The sequence below is a fragment of the Cebus imitator genome, unplaced genomic scaffold, assembly GCF_001604975.1.
Source record: "Cebus imitator isolate Cc_AM_T3 unplaced genomic scaffold, Cebus_imitator-1.0 Scaffold21, whole genome shotgun sequence".
Classification (NCBI taxonomy): Eukaryota; Metazoa; Chordata; class Mammalia; order Primates; family Cebidae; genus Cebus; species Cebus imitator.
This window is the reverse complement of record NW_016107336.1, coordinates 8,751,255-8,774,516: the sequence shown is the minus strand read 5'-3', so window position 1 is coordinate 8,774,516 and position 23,262 is coordinate 8,751,255. Positions and strand designations below refer to the sequence as shown.

The 23,262-nt window shown below is 42.5% G+C and overlaps 1 protein-coding gene across 4 annotated transcripts in view; it reads left to right on the top strand.

Moving 5' to 3' along the window:
- GLB1 (galactosidase beta 1) overlaps window positions 1-23,262 on the top strand; it is a 95,586-nt gene that overhangs the window by 48,017 nt on the left and 24,307 nt on the right. For all 4 annotated transcript variants that reach the window (XM_017521696.1, XM_017521698.1, XM_017521697.2 and 1 more), the window contains exons 10-12: window positions 3,496-3,608; window positions 18,079-18,153; window positions 20,740-20,829. In XM_017521696.1, the coding sequence (XP_017377185.1) occupies window positions 3,496-3,608; window positions 18,079-18,153; window positions 20,740-20,829 (278 nt within the window). The remainder of the gene's footprint in view (window positions 1-3,495; window positions 3,609-18,078; window positions 18,154-20,739; window positions 20,830-23,262) is intronic.

The following is a 23,262-nucleotide window of genomic DNA, read 5'->3' as shown; positions in this document are numbered from 1 at the left end:
ATGTAACAAACCTGCATGTTCTGCACATGTATCCTGGAACTTAAAATTAAATTAAATTTTTTAAAAAAGAAAAGAGAATAGTGTGCCAAGGCTGGTAATTGATATTTTAGATCATCTCTGTGTATTCATCTTATGAGAGAGCTGATACCTGGTGGAATGCCTTTTTCACTCTGAAGATGGGGGTTCCCCCTAGCTGCCACTGATGGGATCGAGACCAATCATCCAATCCAGGAAAAATGACATCGTTTTTTAGAATTGTATGGTTCATGACACAATTTTTTAAAAAATCTTAATATTATACTTAGAATAACACATTCATCTTAGAAAAAAAATTGGGCATTGTAGAAACTGTCGGAACATAGAAGTTGTCATTAATCCTCTCGCCTGCCCCTCCCTCTGCCATAATCCATAGAATTCTCTGTTCTGCCTGTTTCCTTATTTAGTCCTCACATTAGTCTTGTCTGGATTAGAGATGATCAACACCACTTTACAGATAAAAATAGCTGAATGCAAGCTGGGCATGGTGGCTCATGCCTGTAATCCCAGCACTTTGGGAGGCAGAGGCAGGTGGATCACCTGAGGTCAGGAGTTGGAGACTAGCCTGGACAACATGGTGAAACCTCGTCTCTACTAAAAATACAAAATTAGCCAGGCATGATGGTGCATGCCTGTAATCCTGGTGGCTGAGGCAGGAGAATCGCTTGAACCTGGGAGGTGGCAGTGTGGTGAGCCGAGATCGTGCCACTGCACTTCAGCCTGGGCAACAAGAGCGAAACTCTGTCTAAAAAATAGCTGAATACCTGGCCGGGCACGGTGGCTCACGCCTGTAATCCAAGCACTTTGGAGGCCAAGGCGGGCAGATCACCTGAGGTCGGGAGTTCAAGACCAGTCCGACCAACATGGTGAAACCCCGTCTTTAAAAAAAAAATAAAATAAAAACATAGCTGAACACCAAAAAAAAGTCCACAGGTTTTCTGTTCAGCTGGCAAGGGATGGAGCCTGGACTGAAACTCGGGCGGTGGTGAGCCAGCCCCCACACTCGCCCTGCTGTGTTCTGCCACGCCTCTCTGAAGCTGCCTTTTTGACCCATCCGTTTGAGGAAGTGAGAGAAGGCCAGTCTGTACTTAGTAGCTGTTCTCCAGGCCAGCTTCCCAGAGGAGAGCAGGGACAGAAAAGCGTCAGGAGCAGGGAGCTCACTGTTCAGCCCACGGGAACGGGTGCCTCCCTGTGCAGGTGTGTCTCCTTCCTCCGCGCCTGTGTGTGTCCACAGCCGTGTGATGGCTGCCTGCAGGGTCCAGGCGCTCGTGTGTTTCTCACACAGTGTGGAGAGCTGACGACTGCAGTCTCACCATTTCCTTCGCCTTCCCACCTCACACCCTCTTATGTGGCTAGAGGAGGCTTGAATGTGCACCATTTCTCTGCGATGCTGCCCTATGGTGGTCTAAAGTACGATTCTGTCAGTAGCACTAGAACAAAGACAGTCTTCCAGTCCATCCTTAAATCCGCTGGCCAGCTTCCCAGCCTGGGCTCCCTCAGCCTGTAAAGTGTGCTAATGGAGGTCACACTTATCCAGCTCAGCTCAACCTGGCTACCACTGGTTGAGCTCCTCCTCCATGCCAGAGTCTGGCTGGGGACTCAAGGGCAAGTGAGGCACAGGCTCTACCCCTGAGGTGCAAGCAGTATAGCATGGAGAGAAACATACAAGTGAGAAACATAGCGCGGCATGGGCACTACCACATTAGAGGCAGAGGAGGGCCACAAAGAAGGTGAGTTCCTTGCAGCAACGGATGTGGGTTTTTTTTTTCTTTGTGTCTCACAGGAAGGGATGTGTTTTAACCTATGCATCCCCTAAGACAGGCAGACCTGTTGGCTGTGAATTGTCTCTGATTAATAAGAAATGGGGGAATGATATGACTAGATCAATTCAGTTGGTTGAGCGGTCTAGGTCTTTCAAAGTTTAGATTCTGTGCAGAGAACTAATGAAAAAGTCTTTGGGGCTGACCTGCTTGATCTGATCCTCAGCCCTGCTCATCTGTCACCTCCACCAGTATTAGGTCACCCAAGGTGGCTCCATCATTGGTGAGCTGCGTCCAAGGAATTTATTACTAATCCTAGCATGTTATGTGCCTCATTGATGTACAAATTAGGTTGGGCAAAAGACGACTCCTAAAGTAACTTCATTCTCACACACTGGCATTGCAATACGCTCTCTGAAGTAGAAGAGGAAGGCAGAAAGCCTTGCTGGTCTGTAGATGGCAGCATCAGCGTCACCTGGAAGCCTGTTAGAAATGCAGCCTCGGGCCCCACTCCAGACCTGCTGAATCAGAATCTCTGGGATGGGGCTTAGGAATCTCTTAACAAGCTCTCCAAGTGACTCTTAAGCGTGGGGAAGTTTCTGAAGTACCGCCCGATATTGCAGGTAACCTCACACCTGTGATCATCATCCAAGACAAGGTCAAGAGCCTCTGGTCTAGACCCTGCCCCTTGCACAGTAATTGTAGGGCCATTTGTTTTTCTAGTCCTTTTGTATACTCAGTAGTGGCACTATCCATTGGTCTTTGTTGAAGGTCAAGTTCCCAGGGAAACAGACTCCGAGATTACCTGGCAGAAAGCTTATTGGGTGTGCTCTCTGGAGCAATGCCTGTAAGACAGAGAGGGAGAAGCTGGGCTATGGTGCAACGTCACAGGTGGCCTCAGCCAGTCTTAGAGGGATGGCCATGTGCGGCACATTGGTCAGTTGTTGGAGGTGGGCCATCCCTGAGGGTTGCAACTGTGGGTGAGGCAGCTCAGCAGAGGCCAGCGCCCAGAGAGGGACACGTCTGAGAAATGTGAGCAGACAACAGCCCTAGCCACTGGGGGAATGAGTGAGTGCCTTGGTTCTGAAGACGGATCCAAGGGGTGCACCACGGTCCCCTCTGTAGCCTTCCTAGATGCGACAGAGGCCCTCAGATGACATCTGAACCTCTGTGGCTGATGTGGGTCTGCCGTTGTCCCCCGCTTTGTTTGGTTTACTAAGCCCTCCGTTTTCTGCTGATCCGTGGCCTAGTCATCAGTGTCTCACCACTGACCTTTTCTCAGCCATACAGCTGGAGGACATGAAAAAGTTCAGAGTTGACAGGATTCACGGTCAGAGCTGGGGGTCACAGCATAAGCCCTGCCATTACTGGTATGAGGTGCTGGCAGATTTTTGTGGGGAGCTTCAGATCCCCTGCATGTCCAGTGGGGGGTGATACCTGTTAGAATCACAGCTTGAGCTGCTGTAGAGTGGATGGAAAGAGTGCTTGGTAAACGCTAAGGTGCCTGGTGAGTGCTGCCTGTAGAGGGAAACTCCAGCCCCAACCCTTGCATCCTGAGGGCCACAGCTGTGTCTCCCAGCAGCAGTTTTAATGTGTCTTCTAGTTTTCTCTCTCCACAGTGCTGAGCTCATGGATCCCAAAGAACTTGTCCCAGAGCTGGGTCATCAGTAATAACTAGTGGCACATTTTTGTCTTCTAGGGGCCAACTTACCCTATGCAGCGCAGCCCACCAGCTACGACTATGATGCCCCGCTGAGCGAGGCTGGGGACCTCACTGAGAAGTATTTTGCTCTGCGAGACGTTATTCGCAAGGTGGGTGCTTTGTGTGAGCTGTGGCGGGCTGGTCTTGGACAGAGCCTCTCTTGAGCTCACTGTGGCTCTGGACAGCTGCCTGCCTGGCGCCCTCCTGTTGAAAAGGATGGATGAAGGGAGGCATCAGCTAGACTTGCGTTTGCGTCTTGTACCCATGTGATTAAGAGTGAGTCTATGAGCAAATCACTGTGCTGATTATTAATTTGTAAAACTGGGATTACAGCATCGGGTTGTGTTGTAAGGATTGGAAAGAACCCATGTAAGCCACCCAGGACAGTTCTTGACACATATATGTCTAATAAGTGGCGGCCATTTCTATTATTTATCTTAAAGGTAAGAAAATGTGTGTCTACTTAAATAGCTGATATACATAGGAAATAAATCCTCAGACCCAATGAAGCATGGTGCAGGTGTCAGCTGTCAGTGAAGCTTCATTTTTCTATTTGGAGTAAGTGCTTGCTGTTTCCTTCTGGACTGCACCTGAACTGCTTAGTCCTGCTAGCATTGTAACCTTCTGAGGCACCTAATGCACCTAGGTGGGGTTTCCTGTCTCTGCTGTGGGTTAAAAGATAAAACCCACAGTTTTTCTGCTCAGTCACCTGAGTTTTGAAGTTAAAAAACAAAGGTTTCTGCCTATAAATGGTATGATTTTTTTTTGTTTTAAGTATGATGTAGTCTTAATTTTAAGCATGTGTTAAAGTGTATATTATAAAATTTCTTAAATATAAAAAATATAAGCTAGACTTACTACACTTAGAATTTGTCCATTTCATCTAAATTTTCAAATGTATTGTTAAAATGTTCCTTATGTTATTCCGTTATTATGGGCTTAATCTCTGCAAAATTTATAGTAATGTCTCCCAAGCTCTCCCTTGTATGTTTGTTCCGTTTTGAAGCTTTCTGTTTCTATCTTTATTCTTTCCTTCCTTTATTTGAAGCTTAGTTTTTTAATGCAGACTTTCTTCTTTTCTAATATAAGTATTTAAGATTATAAATTTCCTTCAAGTACTGCTGTGTGGCTTGTAAGTTTTGCTGTGCAATCTGTGTCTTATTGTTTGCTTCTAACCATGTCTATTTTGATTTCTCTTCCACCCTTGATATGTGTAGAAGCATGTTTTTTAAATTACTGGAAATAAGAACTTTCCTGTTTTTTTGGATTTCTAACCTTTTTGCATTCAGGTTAGAGAACATAACCTGTGTGATGCCAGTACCTTGGAAGCTGTTGAGCCTAGTTTTAGAGCCTGACATAAACCAATATTAATGGTCAACGTGTGCATAAAAGGAAAGTATATTTTACAGTTGTTGACTATATTCTCCATACATGTTCATCAGATGAAGTTTATTAATGGTGCCATTGATGTCGCTGATCTGCTTCCTCTGTTTCTGTCAGCTTAGTTTCCTATTTAGTGAGAGTCGTCCTCATGTGTTCCCCCTTGTAGCTCTGCCAGTTCTGAGGTTATGTTATTAGGTGGGCAAATTGAGAATTAAATCCTTCAGTACTTAATAGTAAAGGGATTATATAACCCTCTATTTCTAATAAGGCTTTTTCCTGGAAGCCCCCAACCCCGTTTTTTTTTTTTCTTTTCTGTTGTTAATTAACACCATTTACCTACATACTTTTGGTTGGTATTTATCTGGGCTATCTTTTCCATTGCTTTAATCTCAACCTTTTTATATCCTTTGTTCTTTTTACATATATCTCTTATAAATAGGATGTAATTGATGTTTTAAAATCTCTAGTTTGAAATGTTTTGTCTTTTAACTTGTATACTTATTCATTCTCACTCATTGTACTTCCTGATGTACATAGATTAATTTCAGTTATTTTATACTTTCTATTTGTTTACCTTTTTGACTTTTTCTTTCCCCTGACTGCTTTCTTTTAGATTCTTTGAGGTTTGAGGTGTTTTTTTTCTCTTATTTCTTTCCCCCCTCTTGTACTTTGGAAGTTATTAACTGCTTTCTAATTTTTTTTTAGTGGTTACCCATTTAAGTGTGACATATATATACCCCCAGAAAAGAACAACTCATAAATACAGAGCAGTGAATTTAGATAAAGGGAGCACAGCCCTGTAACCAGCACGCAGCTCCCCCGAAGCCCTCTCATGATTCTCTCTAGTCTTTAACACCCATCCCTGAGCTCACGGCTGTCCTCACCTCTATCACCAGAAATTCATTTTGCCCGGTTTTAGGCAGCAAGTTCCAACAATGTGCGCTCCTGTGTCTGGTTGTCTTGTAATAGTTTAAAATTAATCAATACCTTTACTTCCTCCGTATGCCTCCCTCTTTAACTCACTGTAACTCCAATTACACCCCTCCTGATTTGTATGTTATTACTGTCAACTATTTCAATTCTCTGGGTTTAGCGTTCATGTATTTCAGTTCTCCTTAAAAAATAAAACCCGTAGGTCATCACTATAATGGCTTCAGATAGTATGTCACTTGACCCACATAGTTCATTTTCTTGCAAAGGATTTAACAAATATTTATCAAGTACTCTATGTGCTAGGTGCAGTTTTAGCTGCTTAGTATATGTAGGCTTTCCCGAGAAGGTGGAGCTCGAACAAAACCTGTAAGGTGGTGAGAGAGCCATGTGGGATATCTCCACCTGGACAAGGGCATGCCAGGCAGAATTCAGCCAGTGAGAAGCTGGGAAGGTATATGGCATTTTTAAAGACTAGCAAGGAGGCCAGTGTAGCTGGAGCCCAGTAAATGAAGGGGTGAGTAGGAGATGAGGTCGGGGAGAGAGATGGGGACCTGATCACATGGGGCATTGCAGGTCATCGTAAGACTTTGGCTGTTCCTCTGAATGAATGGGAATCTGTTGTGGAGTTGAGCAGAGCTGTTGTTAAAGCAGATTCCGTTAAAGCAGATTCCAACTGCCGTGTTGAGACTAGACTCAGGGAGGCAGAGCAAGGGTAGAGTAGGAAGACCAATTAGGTGGCTTTTGCAGCCATCTCAGTGAGAGGTGACTGTGGCTTGTGAAGGTAGTAGGAACTAGGCAGTTTCAGAATATGTTATGAAAGTAGTGCTGATACAATTTTCGGATGGGGAGTATGAAAGAAAGGAGAGTCGGGTGACGCTAAAAAGTCTTCAATGGCAACTCATACACGGAGTTGCCGTTTATGTGGGGGAAGATCAGGAGTTGTGTTTTGGCTGTGCAGTTTGACTTGTCTAGTGTATGTCCTAGTGGAGGTGTAGAGTGGGCAGTGGCTACGTGAATGCACAGTTTGAGACAAAGCTCTGGTTCCTTTGTCCCGGGAACACACTTCCTTTATCTTTTGTTCCTCCTTGCAGCTCAGTCTTTGCATCTGAGATCACCCTCCTTCTGTCTGAAGTATATTCTTTAGAATTTCATTTACTGAGCAAATGATATTTTCTTTGTCTGAAAATTTTTTTTCCACCCTCATTTTCAAAATGCAATTTTTCTTTTCCTTTCCTTTCTTTCTTTCTTTTTTTGACAGGGTCTCACTCTGTCGCCCAGTGCAGTGGTGAGATCTTGGCTCACTGCAACCTCTCCCTTCCAGCTTTAAGTCATTCTCCCAAGTAGCTGGTATTACAGGTGTGTGCCACCACACCTGGCTAATTTTTGTATTTTTAGTAGCGATGGGGTTTCACCATGTTGACCAGGCTAGTCTTGAACTTCTGACCTCAGGTGATCCACCTGCCTCAGCCTCCCAAAGGTATGAGCCACTGTGCCTGGCCTCAAAACATAGTTTTTCTAGATTGATAGTTTTCCCTCAGCATACTGACTTCAGACTTCTATCATTGCTGCTAAGAAGTCAGTTAACTGTACTCCGCCACTCTCTTGAAGATAATCTGTCTTTCCTCTTGGGCAGCTTCTAAGATTTTCTCTTTATATTTGGCGTTCTATAGTTTCTCTGTGATGAATCTATGTGTGACTTCCTTTTCATTTATCCCACTTGGTAGTTTTGGAACTTGTGGCTTGGCTTTTTCAACTAGTCCTAAAAATTTTATGCCATTATCTCTTCAAATATTTGCTTCAGTTAGATATTTGTTAGACTCTCTGATTCTAGCCTCCACGTTTCACAATCTCTTTCTCTCTGTGTGGCATGCTGATGATCTTCAGATATGTTCTTCAATTGTTGTGTTCTCTTTAGCAGCTATAAATTCTGAGATTAAAACCTTTCCATTGAATTATTAAATTGTATTTTTCATTCTATAAGTTAACCTTGGCAGTTCTAATGTTACTTGGCCATTTTTAAATTCTCTTGCTTTTTTCTTATGTATACAGCTAGTGCTCGACTTACGACCACGATTGGGACCGGCAGACCGGTCGTAACAAGATTTGGTCGTAAGTTGAGTAGACTATGTGTACAGTTGAAATGGTGCACGCGGAGATGGTAGTGCTGCCGGAAGCTGGTCCGCACTGTCGTACGCCCAGCTGGGCAACGTTTGCGCTGCCAGACGCGGAGCAGTCGTGGCTAGCGATTGTGGTCGTAAAGTCGAATGGCTGTAAGTTGCATAGGTCGTAAATCGATCAATACCTGTACATGTTCTTTTATTTCTTTAAACATACGAGAGATACTTCTGTTATTTATCTCCATGTAATCATTCTAGTATGCAGAGTCTTTCTGTGTCTCATTCTGCTGTTTGTTGTTTCTGTAAGCTTTTGCTCATGATGCCTTGTTTCTTTGTGTGTGTTGTGATTTTGACTGAGCTTAATTTCTTGGAACTTCTTGTTGCTGTTGTTGTTGTTAGAGGCAGGGTCTCACTCTGTCGCCCAGGCTTGGAGTGCCATGGTGCAGTCATGGCTTACTGCAACCTCAGCCTCCCAGGCTCAGGTGATTCTCCTGAGGAGCTGGGACTACAGGCATGTGCCACCATGCCTGGCTAATGTATTTTAAAATTTTGTAGACTCAGGTCTCACTGTGTTGCCTAAGATGGTATTGAACTCCTGGGCTCACTCGTGGAACTTTTATCTTTAGGAATTATTTGAGATTTGGGGTGAACATGGGTTCTTTCAGAGAGAATTAGCATTTGCTTCCAGCAGGCACCAGGGAACACTACATTTTAAATTAAAATCTTAAGTTGAGGGGGTTTTTTGTACTACAGATGCAATGTGAATTTTGGCTGCAAATATATCCGAGGGCTGATTGTGAATATGAATGTTCAAGGGAAATTTGTTTTCTCCCTGCCTATTGCCATGTGACAAAGTACCCCTAAACCTAGTAGCTCGAGGTAACAAATGTTTATTCTATCAGAGATTCTGAGGGTAAAGGAATTAGGAATGGCTTAGATAGATGTTATGTCTAAGTAGGTGGGCGTGCTGGTGCATGCCTGTAGTCCCAGCTACTCAGGAGGCTGAGGCAGGAGAATCGCCTGAACCCAGGAAGCGGAGGTTGCAGTGAGCCAAGATCGCGCCATTGCACTCCAGCCTGTATGACGAATGAAACTCCGTCTCAAAAAAAAAAAAAAGAAATGAATGTAATTCAATAACTTATGATATATATATATTTTAAAATGTATATTCAATGGCTTATGATATATGTAACTATTGATATATGATATATAACTATATTGCAATTCAATAGCTTATAATATATATGTTTAAAAATATAAAATATAAATAAAATATACTTTTAAAATTTTCTTTCTTTTTTTTTTTTTTTTTTTTTAATAAAAATTTTTTTTTTTTTTTTTTTTTTTTTTTTGGAAGCAGAGCCTTGCTCTGTTCCCTAGGCAACTTCCACCTCTTCCCTGGTTCAAATGATTCTCTTGCCTCAGCCTCCCAAGTAGCTGGGATTATAAGCATGCACCAGTGCACATGGGTAATTTTTGTATTTTTAGTAGAGATGGAGTTTCACCATGTTGGCCAGGCTGGCCTTGAACTCCTGACCTCAAGTGATCCACCCGCCTTGGCCTCCCAAAGTGCTGGGATTACCCGTGTGAGCTGCCGCACCCAACCAGAGGGCTCTTTCTTATAAGACTTTTTGGACATTCAATTAGCTCATTTGTTAAATGATCTTCAAAATATTGGCTTGCATCAGGGAAAGGAAATCGGATGGCAAATACCCCCTATATATAGCTCCACCTGGCTACTTCCTTCATCAAAGACTTTAAAAGTGGAATAGGCCTCCTCTTTAATCCATTTCTAGAGTACATTAGGTGGTGATGGACAATATATTTCACTGACATGGGATCCTGGGAATAATCTTCCAGCAGGCTGCATAAGCCTGCGTGCAGTGGTGAAGGCCCCCAGGCAGCTCCCTTCATATGAATCTTCAAGGCATGGCAAAGCTCATGACATTTGCATTTTAAAAGGTCGTTTCTTTGGTGTGGGTAAAAGTCAACCAGACATGGTTAACACTTTGACCTCGAGGACGAACCATAAAAATGTAGGGCAGCGACCTCCTCTTCCCTACTGATTCCTGAGAGGGGCAGTGGTGAGTTTATTTTCATATGCTATCAAATCAACTTACCCGTTTTCAGAGTTTTCTTTCTGTTCTTTATAGGGATTCCATCAAGGTAAGAGTTCCACTGGATTTTTGGAAATGGGTCACTGTAGAAATTAATCAAGTGGTAGTTGAGGACTTGATAATCGGAGTGGATTCTGGTATTCCCAAAGGTAGTAACGGGGCTGAGTGGTGAAGAGGGGATGGGAGAACAGCCACAGTGATTTTTCAGTGCTTCAAAAGCTTAATGAAGTTTGAAATTCAATCCAGGATCTGTCTACACCGGCTGATGGATCATCCTGCCCTGTTTGACTGGAATGACATTGGCTTGATGGGCAGGCCCAGCTGTCTCTTGCTGATGCATGGTGCTGGCAAAAACCAGTGTTTTATGTCTGATGGTTACAGATGAGAAAGGGAATATTATTTAGCAACTGTTACATAGTCTTTTAAACTGCCACCTGCACTCTTAGTACTGGTCTCTTCCTGTAGAGTTGGCTTTTCTAATCCATCTTCCGGAATGATTTCTCTAAAACACCGATGCGATCCCTTCTCAACCTTTCAGCTAAGATCAAGTGTAATATCTAAAACACTGATGCGGTCAGATACCTACCATTGACTTGGCCCTGTATTTCTCCATCCTCATCTTTCAATTCTCCCTTCTTAGACGTGACTCCCTGGCTTTAAGATGGAGCTATATACACTTCCATGAATGAGACAGTGCTGTTTATACCTCCTGGTCTCTGCACCCTCTGCCTTTATTCACCTGGAAATGAAGACACACCTCAGTTACCTTATCTGCAGAGTCTTCTTACCCCCCTGTTAGCCGAGTTAGTCACATTTTTTTTTCTGTCACTATCTTATATTGTAGAAATCTTTTAAACACTACTTTTATTTTTTCCTTAGCTCTTCTTTTAGGTTCATGGGTACATGTGCAAGGTTGTTGTGTAGGTAAACTGTGCATCACAGGGGTTTGGTATACAGATTATTTTGTCACCCAGGCAATAAGCATAGTACCTGATAGGTCATTCTCTGATCCTCTCCCTCCTCTCACCTACCACCCTTGAGTAGGCCCCAGTGTCTGTTCCCCTCTTTGTGTCCATGTGTTCTCATCATTTACCTCCCACTTCTAAGTGAGAAGGTGTGGTGTTTGGTTTTCTGTTCCTGAATTAGTTTGCTTAAGATAATGACCTCCAGCGCTATCCATGTTGCTGCAAAGGATATAATCTCATTCTTTTTATGGCTGCATAGTATTCCATGGTGTATACCTACCACATTTTCTTTATCCAGCCTAGCATTTTAGGTGGATTCTGTGTCTTGCTATTGGAAATACCACTTTTCATAGTATGTTAATATAGCTGGTTTATACACATTTCTCACTCTCTGGAATAGGAGCTATTTATAAGTCTAGTACCAAGCATAGGACCTGTTACAAAGCACTTTCTTAACAAGCGTTTGTTGGGTGAATGTATGAAAACATTAGCAGTCTTGGTGAAGGAAAAGCTGGTGACCATTGAATCTAGTGGATTCCACAGGGAAAAGAGCAGCTTTCTATGTTGAATTTGTCCAACTAACTGTGATGAGAAGCAACATTTGCCATTGGTCTGAAAAGTATGATTAAAGCACAAATTATTATGAAAAAAGAGTGGTTTAGAAGTATAGCATTTTGGTATATTCATTTCTTTTCTGAAACATTAATCAGCTAAGGTAAAGATGAGGATTTTGCTATATGATAAACTAGTATCAATGAAAAATCAGTATTAAAATGAAAAGTCAGAAAATTGTAGTAAATGGGACAGGTGAAAGCTTAATATCTATATTATAATGAGCTAATACCACTGATCAGAATATCAAGATCTACATAGAAAATTGAGTAAAGGATATAAACAAGTCTGGATACTTGGTGAAAACGTGGGTATACACTATTTTAAGAGTCATGTAAAATACTCATATCCTTTGACCTAATCACCCCATGCTCAGGGCTTTTAAAAAATAAAAATTTAAAAGAAGGACAGTGCTACAGACATGAAGTTGTTTGTTGTAACTTATACATTTTGATATTTATGATATCAAAATTGGAAATAATTCGGCCTCTAACATAGGAGGGAGAATTATGAAATGCTGTCAGCCACACAAAGCACTATAATACGCAATAAGTAAAATTGTTTTCTTTTTTTCTTTTTTTTTTTTTTTGAGACAGAGTCTTGCTCTGTCATCCAGGCTGGAGTGCAATGGCACAATCTTGGCTCACTGCAACCTCCGCCTCCCAGGTTCAAGCAATTCTCCTGCCTCAGCCTCCCGAGTAGCTGGGATTACAGGTGCATCCCGGCTGATTTTTTTGTATTTTTAGTAGAGACGGGGTTTCACCATGTTGATTAGGCTGGTCTCGAACTCCTGACCTCAGGCGATCCACCTGCCTTGGCCTCCCAAAGTGCTGGGATTACAGGCGTGAGCTACCACGCCCGGCTGGGAAAATTGTTTTCAATATTTAATCATGTCAAAAGTACTTTTGGTAAGTGGCAGGTGCAAATTACAAAATTATCTCTTAAGTTTATGTTATATGTACACATAAGGGGAGAGTCAACGAGGGAAACTGGGAGAGAAGAGGTTTCGTGGTGACTTTAGGGGTTGTTTTCGTTTGGTTTTGGAATTGTGGGTGAATAAACTTGCTTTTTTTTTTTCTTTTTTTGAGACGAAGTCTTGCTCTGTCACCCACGCTGGAGTGCAGTAGCACGATCTCAGCTCACTGCAACCTCTACTTCCTGGGTTCAAGCGATTCTCCTGCCTCAGCCTCCCAAGTAGCTGGGACTACAGGAGCGCACCACCATGCTTGGCTAATTTGTTTGTATTTTTAGTAGAGATGGAGTTCTGCCATGTTGGCCAGGCTGGTCTCGAACTCCTGACCTCAGGTGATCCACCTGCCTTGGCCTCCCAAAGTGCCGGGATTAAGGTGTGAGCCTACTGCACCCGACCTAATCAACTTTCTATCTATCTATCTATCTGTCTATTTATTTATTACCACGACTTGTCAGCAGGAATCGACCTAACAAACTTTCTATTCTATTGTTACAACAGTAAGGAGGCAGGGCGGAGCAGGAAGCAGTGGGAACAACACTAGACTCAGAGCCATGTACCAACCCCCTCGCTTGTTCTCTTTGTAATCTTGATCCAGTTCCTCAGTCTTATTATCTATAAAGAGGAAATAGAACAACTAAGTATGAGAGCCTTTAGAAGTAGTACCTGAGATGACAGTACACACAGCTACGCACTGCATCAAAGTGAGCTGAATGTAGGTTAAAACAACTGTGTCCATACAAGGACCTTTTTTCAGTGTGGTTGAAAAGGTTGCAGTCCTAGTGAAATCGGAATCCTCTTTGAACTTTAAGAGAAATGTGACAGGGTCACTGATATGCACAGGTAAGTAGGGAACCTCAGGAAACAAATCATCCTGCTCTCAGGTCCCTCTTTGTGAATTTGTGTTGTCTGCTTTTTTTTTTTTTTTTTTTTTTTTTTTTTTTTTTTTTTTAGACGGAGTTTCGCTCTTGTTACCCAGGCTGGAGTGCAATGGCGCGATCTCGGCTCACCGCAACCTCCGCCTCCCGGGTTCAGGCAATTCTCCTGCCTCAGCCTCCTGAGTAGCTGGGATCACAGGCGCACGCCACCATGCCCAGCTAATTTTTTGTATTTTTAGTAGAGACGGGGTTTCACCATGTTGACCAGGATGGTCTCGATCTCTTGACCTCGTGATCCACCCGCCTCGGCCTCCCAAAGTGCTGGGATGACAGGCGTGAGCCACCGCGCCCGGCCTGTTTTCTGCTTTTATTGGCCAGAATGGAGAGTGAAAGAGGGGGTGTTGGGTAAACGGCTAATGGAGGAGTGTGGTCGAGGGAAAGTGGGGAAAGAGATCTTAATACATTTTTCACTTTCTAAGATCAGTAGTAACTCTTTGGCCTCACATTTATCCCTTTTTTAATATTTTAAAACTTTCACAGAGATATAGATTCATAGAATATTGTGGGTACAAAGCACTTTCCAGTACACGATGGCCAACTGACCACCTCCTTATCTCTCTCTTCCAAACGTTACTTCTTTCAAAAAATGAGAATCCTTTTAAAAATGGAGGCAGTAAAACAGGAGTTGTTTGTGCATGACAGATTTCAAAAGAATCTGTGGCGACTGAGGATAAGGAGGTCTCGGTCCCTAGTGAGTGTGGAATGGAGTTACGGGAACAGAGAGCGGTGAGTAGACTGATCTCAAAAAAACATGGAGAGCCAGGTCCTCGAAATACACGAGTGGTAAAGGATAGGAACGAAATGGAGCTGACAGTGAGAAGGTTAATTAAAACTTACGTATTTTCTGTTAGGTCCTCCACTCCTTCACCTCAATTTCAAACACAGGCCATCCATCAGGGAGGCATCTTTCTACCAAAAACCAGAGGGGTTCCTTAAAACATTAAAAAAAGGTAAACAGCCCTAGATTAAAGACCCTCCACATTACATCTGATTGTGCCAAAGCACCCTAAAACAAAACCCCCAGAGCTGGGTGCAGTGGCTCGTACCTGTAATCCTAGCACTTTGGGAGGCTAAGGCAGGTGGATCACCTGAAGTCAGGAGTTCAAGACCAGCCTGGCCAACTGATGAAACCCCGTCTCTACTAAAAATACAAAAAAAAAAAACTTAGCTGGGTGCAGTGACGGGCACCTGTATTCCCAGCTACTCAGGAGGCTGAGGCAGGAGAATCACATGAACCCAGGAGGCAGAGGTTGCAGTGAGCTGAGATCATGCCACTACACTCTGGCCTGGGTGACAAGAGCAAAACTTTGTCTCAAAAAAAAAAAAAAAAAACCCAAAAATAACTTTGTCCCAAAAAAACAAAAAACACCCCAGAGTATAAGCCCTGCTCCTGTACACAGAGCAGGACCATCAAGAGAGAGGACGGTTATGCAGATGTTGGGACATTCATTCGCACCACCATTGAATAGGAATGAACAACCAAGCATGGCCAGACACTGAGGACAACCACCAGACCTCCAACAGGAAAGAGAAAGACCAAGATGAAATAAACAGGAAAGTGACTCTAGAGGCAACAAAGAATTCAGGGGACAGGAGAGATCTTAAGTAAAAAAAAAAAAAGCAAAATCCGTCAAGTTTATATCCTTCAGAGGTATATTACATCCATAAGATAAGAATGGGATACTTTGAAAAAGAAGCTACTAGAGAACAAGAATTCTTTGATATTAAGAAGAATCTCCCAGAAATTAGAACCAGAATACAGAGATAGAAATCACAAAACATAAGAGATGATGAGGAACAATCTAGGATGTCCAAGTTGTTACTTATAAGAAAGAAAAAATTAGAGAAAAAAAAGTCAATGAAATAATACAGAATTTTTCCAAGATTGAAAGGGATCTCTGAGTTGTTGAACGTAATGAATGTAAAGAAGATAAATAATCAGATGTTTCATTTGGAAATTTTAGGACAGTGAGAATAAAGAGTTGACAGAGGGCCGGGCGTTATGGCTCACTCCTATAATCTCAGCACTCTGGGAGGCCAAGGTGAGCAGATCGCTTGAGGCCAGGAGTTCGAGACCAGCCTGGCCAACATGACAAAACCTCTTCTCTACTAAAAATACAAAAATTAGCCAGGCATGGTGGCGTGCACCTGTAGCACCAGCTACTCAAGAGGCTGAGGCAGGAGAATCGCTTGAACCCGGGAGTTGGAGGTTACAGTGAATGGAGATCACGCCACTGCACTCCAGCCTGAGTGACAGAGCGAGACTCAGTCTCAAAAAACAAAACAAAACAAAAAAAAAGAGGCAGTATGGCTCTGAAGACAAAAAGCCAGTCCCTTTCCCTTTCAAAGAAACAAGAATAAGATTGGCATGAGCCACACTACATGATAGAAGACAATAAAATAGTACCTTTGACATTGTGAGGGAAGATGATTTTCAACATACAATTCTATGCCCTTCCAACCTATCAGCGAACTGTGACATTCAGAGATTCAGGTTTACCCCCACATGCCAGCTCTTAGGAAGTTACTTCAGATTGTGCTCCATTGGAGGAAGTCATGAGATCCTAGAAACAGGAGCTAGAGCCAGGAGAATAATGAAGGGAAGTCTCAGAATATCATTTGGAGAGGGGAGTCAGTCTCTTGGAGCAGGAAGACTGAGAATTCCAAGTAGGCGTTTTCTAGGGGAGAAAGAGGAGGTATTTGGAGAAACTTGATACTACCCTTGGATATCTGGAATAACCTAAAGAGGTGTTGAGCTAAAACCAGGCAGAAAAAAAGAAGGGCAATTAGAAACCACAGGAATAGGTGAAAGAATACAAAAAGCTGAGCAAGACAGAGCATATCGTCATAGTATAGACCATTTAGCTGTTTAGAGGCCTATATTTATACAATTATATTGTGAGTACTGTTGGTTGATTTTGAATTCAAAGTCAATATAAAGTCAATATCCAGACAAAGACAGGACTTATGGCTATAGGACAGTGTTTGTTTGTTTGTTTTTGAGACAAGGTCTTGTTCTGTCACCCTGTCTGGAGTGCAGTGACATGATCGTGAGTCACTGAAACCTCGACCTCCTGGGCTCAAGGATCTTCCCACCTCAGCCTCCTAAGTGGCTGGGACCACAGGCCTATGCCATCATGCCTACTTTTGAAAACAAAATTTGTAGAGATGGGGTCTCCCTATGTTACCCAGGCTGGTCTCAAACTCCTGGGCTCAAGCGATCTTCCTGCCTTGGCTCCCAAAGTGCTGGGATTACAGGCCTAAATCACCACCTGACCAGGACAGATGGTTTTAACCTTGACAGTGTAAAAGTACAGCTCATGGTGTGAAGGTGAAGTGTGGAGGAGAGCTCAGGGAAGGATGCAGGTAGCTTTATCTTAAAACACGTGGACACAAAGGGTCATATGCTCATTGATGGAACTAAGAAATACAGATATAAGGATATTATTTTAAAGGTACAAAGGTAACTAGGGGAGAAGCTGAAAATGGTTATATAAACATAATAACAAGAAAGGAAGATAAACTGACTTCACCTTCTGGGATACACTGTCAAGTGTTCAAGAAATCAATGATAAGAAATAGCAGTACACTTATATTACTTAGAGAGCAGAAGCAGCAAAAATAGGAACAATTAAATAACTTTAAAATGTACTGGGCATGGTGACTCACACCTGTAATCCCAGCACTTTGGGAGGCCTGGGCAGGTGGATCACCTGAGGTCAAGAGATCGACACCATCCTGGCCAATATAGTGAAACCCCATCTCTACTAAAAATATAAAATTAGCCAGGTGTGGTGGTGCATGCCTGTAATCCCAGCTATTCGGGAGTCTGAGGCAGGAGAATGACTTGAACCTGGGAGGCAGAGATTGTGGTGAGCCAAGATCACACCATTGCACTCCAGCCTGGGCAACAAGAGTGAAACTCCATCTCAGACACACACACACACACACACACACACACACACACACACACAAAAAGCTTTTATAGATTCTCCACCTGGATTCATCACTTGTGCATAGACTTGTTTCTTCCCTCTCTCTCTCTCTCTCTGTGTATGTGTGTGTTTTCTACATCATTGGAGGACTGCATACATATCACGGCCTTTATCCTTAAATACTTTATTATATGTTTCATGATAATATGTAGAAATATTCTCTCTCGTAACCACAGTAGATTTAACATTACACAGCACTTTAGCAATAAGATTAATATTTTTCCTATGCTAGGCTATCTCCCTTCAGAGTCTGTCTGTCATGTTCCTGTTTTCTTCTTACCTCCCACTTCCCGGCCTTCTGCTGTTTACGCCCATTCTCTCTACTTGTTTTTGCTCTTTTGTTTTAAGGTCTTCCAGTTTATAATGATTTGGATGATTCCTGAAGCTTAAAACACAGACACACACTTAGAAGTCTCCAGTTCCTTTGATTTTCCAAAAAAGCACTGATACTCTCGAGCCTTCGACCTTCCTTTTGAAAAATAAATGAACATGTTTCTGAAGGTTTAACAGCTTTTTTTTCTCTTCTCTCTTTTTCTACTCTGGTTTATAGTTTGAAAAAGTACCAGAAGGTCCTGTCCCTCCATCTACACCAAAGTTTGCATATGGAAAGGTCACTCTGGGAAAGGTAAGGAAAGAAAAATAACAGAAACATTGAAAGTGAGATGGGAATGAGAAAGTGGAATTTAGTGGCAGTCAGTGAAAGTGCTGTGCTGGAGGATTTGGTTCGTTATTTTTCTGCGAATTTGTTTTCTGCGAACCTGATGGGGTAAATGATGTTTCTGGGAAAATGGGGAGATAGAGGCGAGAAGATACTTAGGCTTGTTGACAGGATGAGCAGATGGGACATGGGTGGGAGTAGAAGGCATTCTTGGATCATTTGGGTCATCTTGATTCCCTTATCAGTGGTTAAAACAGTGTCAAGGGCCTTTGTGAAAATAGCATGCCACCTCGTTGTTCTGGCTGGCAAGGCTTTTTTCCATAATTTACATTTTTTTAGGGATTTCCAAAAATCAGTGGCCTTTTTATAAATCTCTGCCCTAAATTATATGCTACCCTCCATCTCGAAGTTATGTCCTAGTTTTTATGGTCTGGTTTATATGCTAAAAGAGACATCAGGGGAAAAGCTAGAAATCAATCATACATAGGAGTTAGGGGCACTGTATTCTAGGAAAAGTAAAAAAGAAGAGATGTTTTACTTAATAGTCAGAGGAGTGACACAGCCGAAGTCAATTTGTTTTGACCATCTGTGTCTTCAGGTTTCCCCCTTCATAATCCCTAACTCCTACATGTATTAACTCACAAGAAAGAAAAAAGAACCGTTACCTATTTCTTAAGAATCTCAAGACCCTAAAATAGTATCATAAGTTTTTATCTTCAAGCAAAATGCCAAACATGATTATGTAATTTTTCCATTCAAGAAACCCTTTGACATGGTTGGTTGCTTGAGTTCTTGTAACATTTTCCACCTAATGTCAGATACATGCGCTACATTCTACAAAGAATGTGGTCTTTCTCTCTGTTAGGGATCTTTCTTCAGATTGATCAGACTTGAATCAGTCTTGTAAAGGGAACACCTTCGACTTGCTCATCGCTACAGCTACCTAAGGAAAAGTTTGCTTTGTTTGTTTCAGAGCCGTGACAAATCTATTTTTAAGCAACAGAAAACAGCTCCATATGTTCAAAACAGCATTGCTAAAACAAAACTAGCTTAGTACCAAAAGCACATTCTGTTTATCATGAAGGAAAATGGTGTGAGCAGAAATGACTTTTCATTTTTAAATCAATATATACAATTTAAGATAGCAAATCAGCATATAACTGAATTAAGTTTATGTAGAACACAGTTATATAGAAAAAAGTTTTCACCGTGAGTTGAATTTCTTAGTGTCCAGGTTGGAAAACACCCATGTAACTGGCTTGATGAAATTGTAAATCAGATTTTTTTCCTTGATGCTGCACATCAGCAAGGTAACCATGGAAAGCGTTTATAAAATTCCTAACTGGGCTGGGCATGATGACCCACGCCTGTAATCTCAGCACTTTGGGAGGCCAAGGCAGAAGGATCACCTGAGGTCAGGAGTTCAAGACCAGCCTGGCCAACATGGTAAAACCCTGTCTCTACAAAAAATACCAAAATTAGCCAGGCATGGTGGCACATGCCTGCTCAGGAGGCTGAGGCAGGAGAATCTCTTGAACCCAGGAGGAGGAGGTTGCAGTGAGCCAAGATTACGCCACTGTAGCCCAGCCTGCCAGCCTGGATGACAGAGTGAGACTCTCTCAAACAAAACAAAACAAAATTTCTAACCAGTATTATGTCATGGAAAATCCTAGAGTTTGGAGCCAAACCTAACTCCAAATCCTGGCTCTGTCATTACTCGAGTAGACTTCTCTGAGTGTCCACAACACAGGGACAGTAGTACCTGCCTCACAGGGTAGTTGTGAGTATTCAGTGAGCTAGTGCCTATAAAACGCTGTATCTCACCTGGAGCGTGTAGGCATGCAATGACTGATAGCTGTTATTATTGTTGTTACTGCATCAGAATAACTATCATGGGTTGCAAGAATACACAATCCTTTGGATTGAATATAATAAAGACTTACCAGGTATCTACTATGTTCTGGGCATTGGGGCTGAGTACAGAGCATATCTTATCCTTCAGGAGCTGACAGTCTGGTGAGGAAGACAAAGACGAATAACTGGAAAATGATACAGGCATGGAAAACAGGCCACACACAAGTTCAGAGGAGGGTGAAGTAACTAGGAGGTATTAAATATTAAGGTGATATAATAATAGCATTTCTAATCTTAGTTGGTTGTAATTGGCCTCTGGTTACTACTTTTACTTCTTAGTTGCTTCACTTGGGCGTGTTCAGACAGGGTTCATAAGGAGGCAGCATCTGAGCCTTGGTGTTCATTCATTTTAAGGGCCTTTTATAGATCTCTGAGCAGGTTGAATTTCTGAATAGGTATGTTTGAAGCTTTTTTTTTAAGACTACCATCATTCATAGTTTTCATCAGGAGTTAGGGAGGAGATGGAGAGGACTAAGGAAGACTGGGAAGCAACACCGAGTGGAATTTGAACAATTTAGGTTTATTTAGGGGTTTGGTCAAACCTACTGATATCTTTGATAATTGGGAAATGACGCTACTCTCTACTCTGATGACCAGTGAGGGGCGCAGTGTGTGAACGGTGCTTTTGTTTCTTTTCAGTTAAAGACAGTGGAAGCAGCTCTGGACATTCTGTGCCCCTCTGGTCCCATCAAAAGCCTTTATCCCTTGACATTTATCCAGGTGAAACAGGTAGGCCTTCAAAGGTAATGCCTCACCTTTTTTTCTGTGTTTTCCACACTGCCTCGCAGTGCCCATTCTGAGTGCAGGGGCCAAAATGCTAAGCAAATGCATCCGATCCCAGGGAAGTTAACCATGAATTTCCAGGCTCTCTCTCTAGCCCCAGGCTGCATGGTGGGCTGATCATGCCTATTTTTTGGCCCCACTTCTTCTCACTCATGTACAAGGTAGCCCAACCAGCTTCAGCATAATTCTGTACAAGTTATAAATTGAGTTCACTGACCAATCTAATCTTCATTACTAGGCATCAGTGGAAGATCACTGTTTTAATACTCAAAACAGACAGTTTAATTATTTGCCTGTTCTTAGCTCAATGGCATAAGGACTGTGTTTTGTTTGTTTGGTAGACTAAGTTCTTTGAGATTATTTTTCCTGCTTTTGAAGAGAACAGAGCACATCTTTTTTTTCTTTTTTTTTCTAGTATTTGTATATGTGTGTGTTTGATCTTCAGACACTGCCTCATCTTTACTTTTTAAAAGTTTTTCCCAGCGTTTTGTTTTGGAGAATTTTAAATCCAAAAAAAAATTGCAAAAACAGTACAACAAACACCCATATACTTTTACCTAGATTCACCAACTGTTAACAGTGCTTTACTTGCCTTGTTCTCTACGGGTGTACAAAGTCAGCTGCTTTTCTTTTTCTAACCATTTGAGTTGTCAGCACATGGCACGTCACATTTAAATACCACAGCATACGTTTTTTAAGAAAAAGGACATGATCCCGCAGGACCACAATGCAGTGGTCACACATAAGACATTTAACATTGATCCAATCGCATTATCTCATATAAATTTTATATTCGAGTGTCCCTGGTCATTCCGATAATGTCCTTTACAGCTGAATGTTTTCTCAATCCATTTGCCAACTCATAATCACACACTGCCTTTAGTTATATTTCTCTTTAGTCTTCTTCCATCTGAAACTCTTCCTAAGTCTCTCTCTCATGACATAGAAAAGGTCTGGGTATTTGTAGACATTTTTGAAAAGGTCTGGGTATTTGTAGACATTTTTGAAAAAGTCTGGGTATTTATAGACTTTCCCTCACTAATTAGATTCAGTAAAACATTTTTGGCCTGAACACAGCAAAGGTGATGTGTCCTTCTCAGAGAACGTATCAGGATGCCCGTGAGGCCAGCTTGTCCCTTCACTGCAGTGTTAAGCTTCATCACTTAGGATTTCGTCCCCCTTTCTGATTTTCTGTGGCGATCACCTTCTGGAAGAAGTCTGAACATAAGGCAAAATCATAACAACACATCTAATCTTAGTGAAGTTTGCCTTCAGTTGCTCTTTTTACACCTGTGATTTTATTCTGACAATTCTATTTTGTAATACATGAATAATTAAGCCCCCCCACCCACACACATTCACTGTTCCATAAACACTGTATAGGGTGCTCTGCAGCCCTAGCACCCACATCTCTCAAAGGAACTTGCCTGTGCTTAACAGGGCTGTTGAGCACTTCAGACAAGACATGATCCGAGAGCACGTGGAGCCTGGGGAGGGAGTTCCAGGTTACTCTATGAACAGGTGCAGCCAGTGTTCTTTCTTAGACCCCTTCTGCCTTCTGATCTTTGGCCAGCGCTTTCAAATTGGGTGGGGCTTCCTGGACCCTGGCTATTTCAGATCTGGGGCAAGTTCACAGAATATCTGTTTCCAGCAGAAGCCCCAAAGGGCACAGACTTCAGGGAGTGGGGCTCAGCCCAGTATCTCTGCAGGGACCCCCTGAGCCTCAGCCACACCTGCCCGGGGAGCATCACAGCTTCTACCCCTCCTTCTGGAAGCCCTTGACAAAGTCTTCCTCAGCCCTTGAGGAAACATACCACTTTAGCTAGTTTTCAAAATAAGTAAATAAATAAACAAGAAGGAGATGGAGATGTGGAATCTGGGTGGGAGGTGTTCTTATGCTAGAAAGTTGGTGTGGTGCTCGTAGCATTTCTTGTGCTCAGCTCATTGCTGCAACACAGGAATGAAGATTAATGCTTTCCTCAGCTCCTCCCAGTCACCTTTCCGCTTGCTTGAAGCTTGCTTGCTTTCCTTCTGGGCCCTAGCAGTTGGGAGCCTTTTCTCTGTTCCATGCGGGATCTCTATCTGCATTCTCTTCCATAACTCAGGATGTTGTCCCAGCTCTGCCCTGCTAATAATGTCCACAGCAGGAAGTCAATAAGCAAAGGCAGTAACTATAATTCTGTGGATGCCGTTACTGCCGAGGCTGATTGTTTGGGGCTTTCCTTTTGGACCAGGGATGTCAGCATCTAAAAATATTTTCTGACTCAGTGGTCAGTTACAGTTGAGCCTCTTAACTATTTCTTTCCCCCGTTCCTCCACTTAAAACAGTTCTGTTGGACTTTGTTTGTTTGTTTTTTTTTTTTTGTTTTTTTTTTTTTT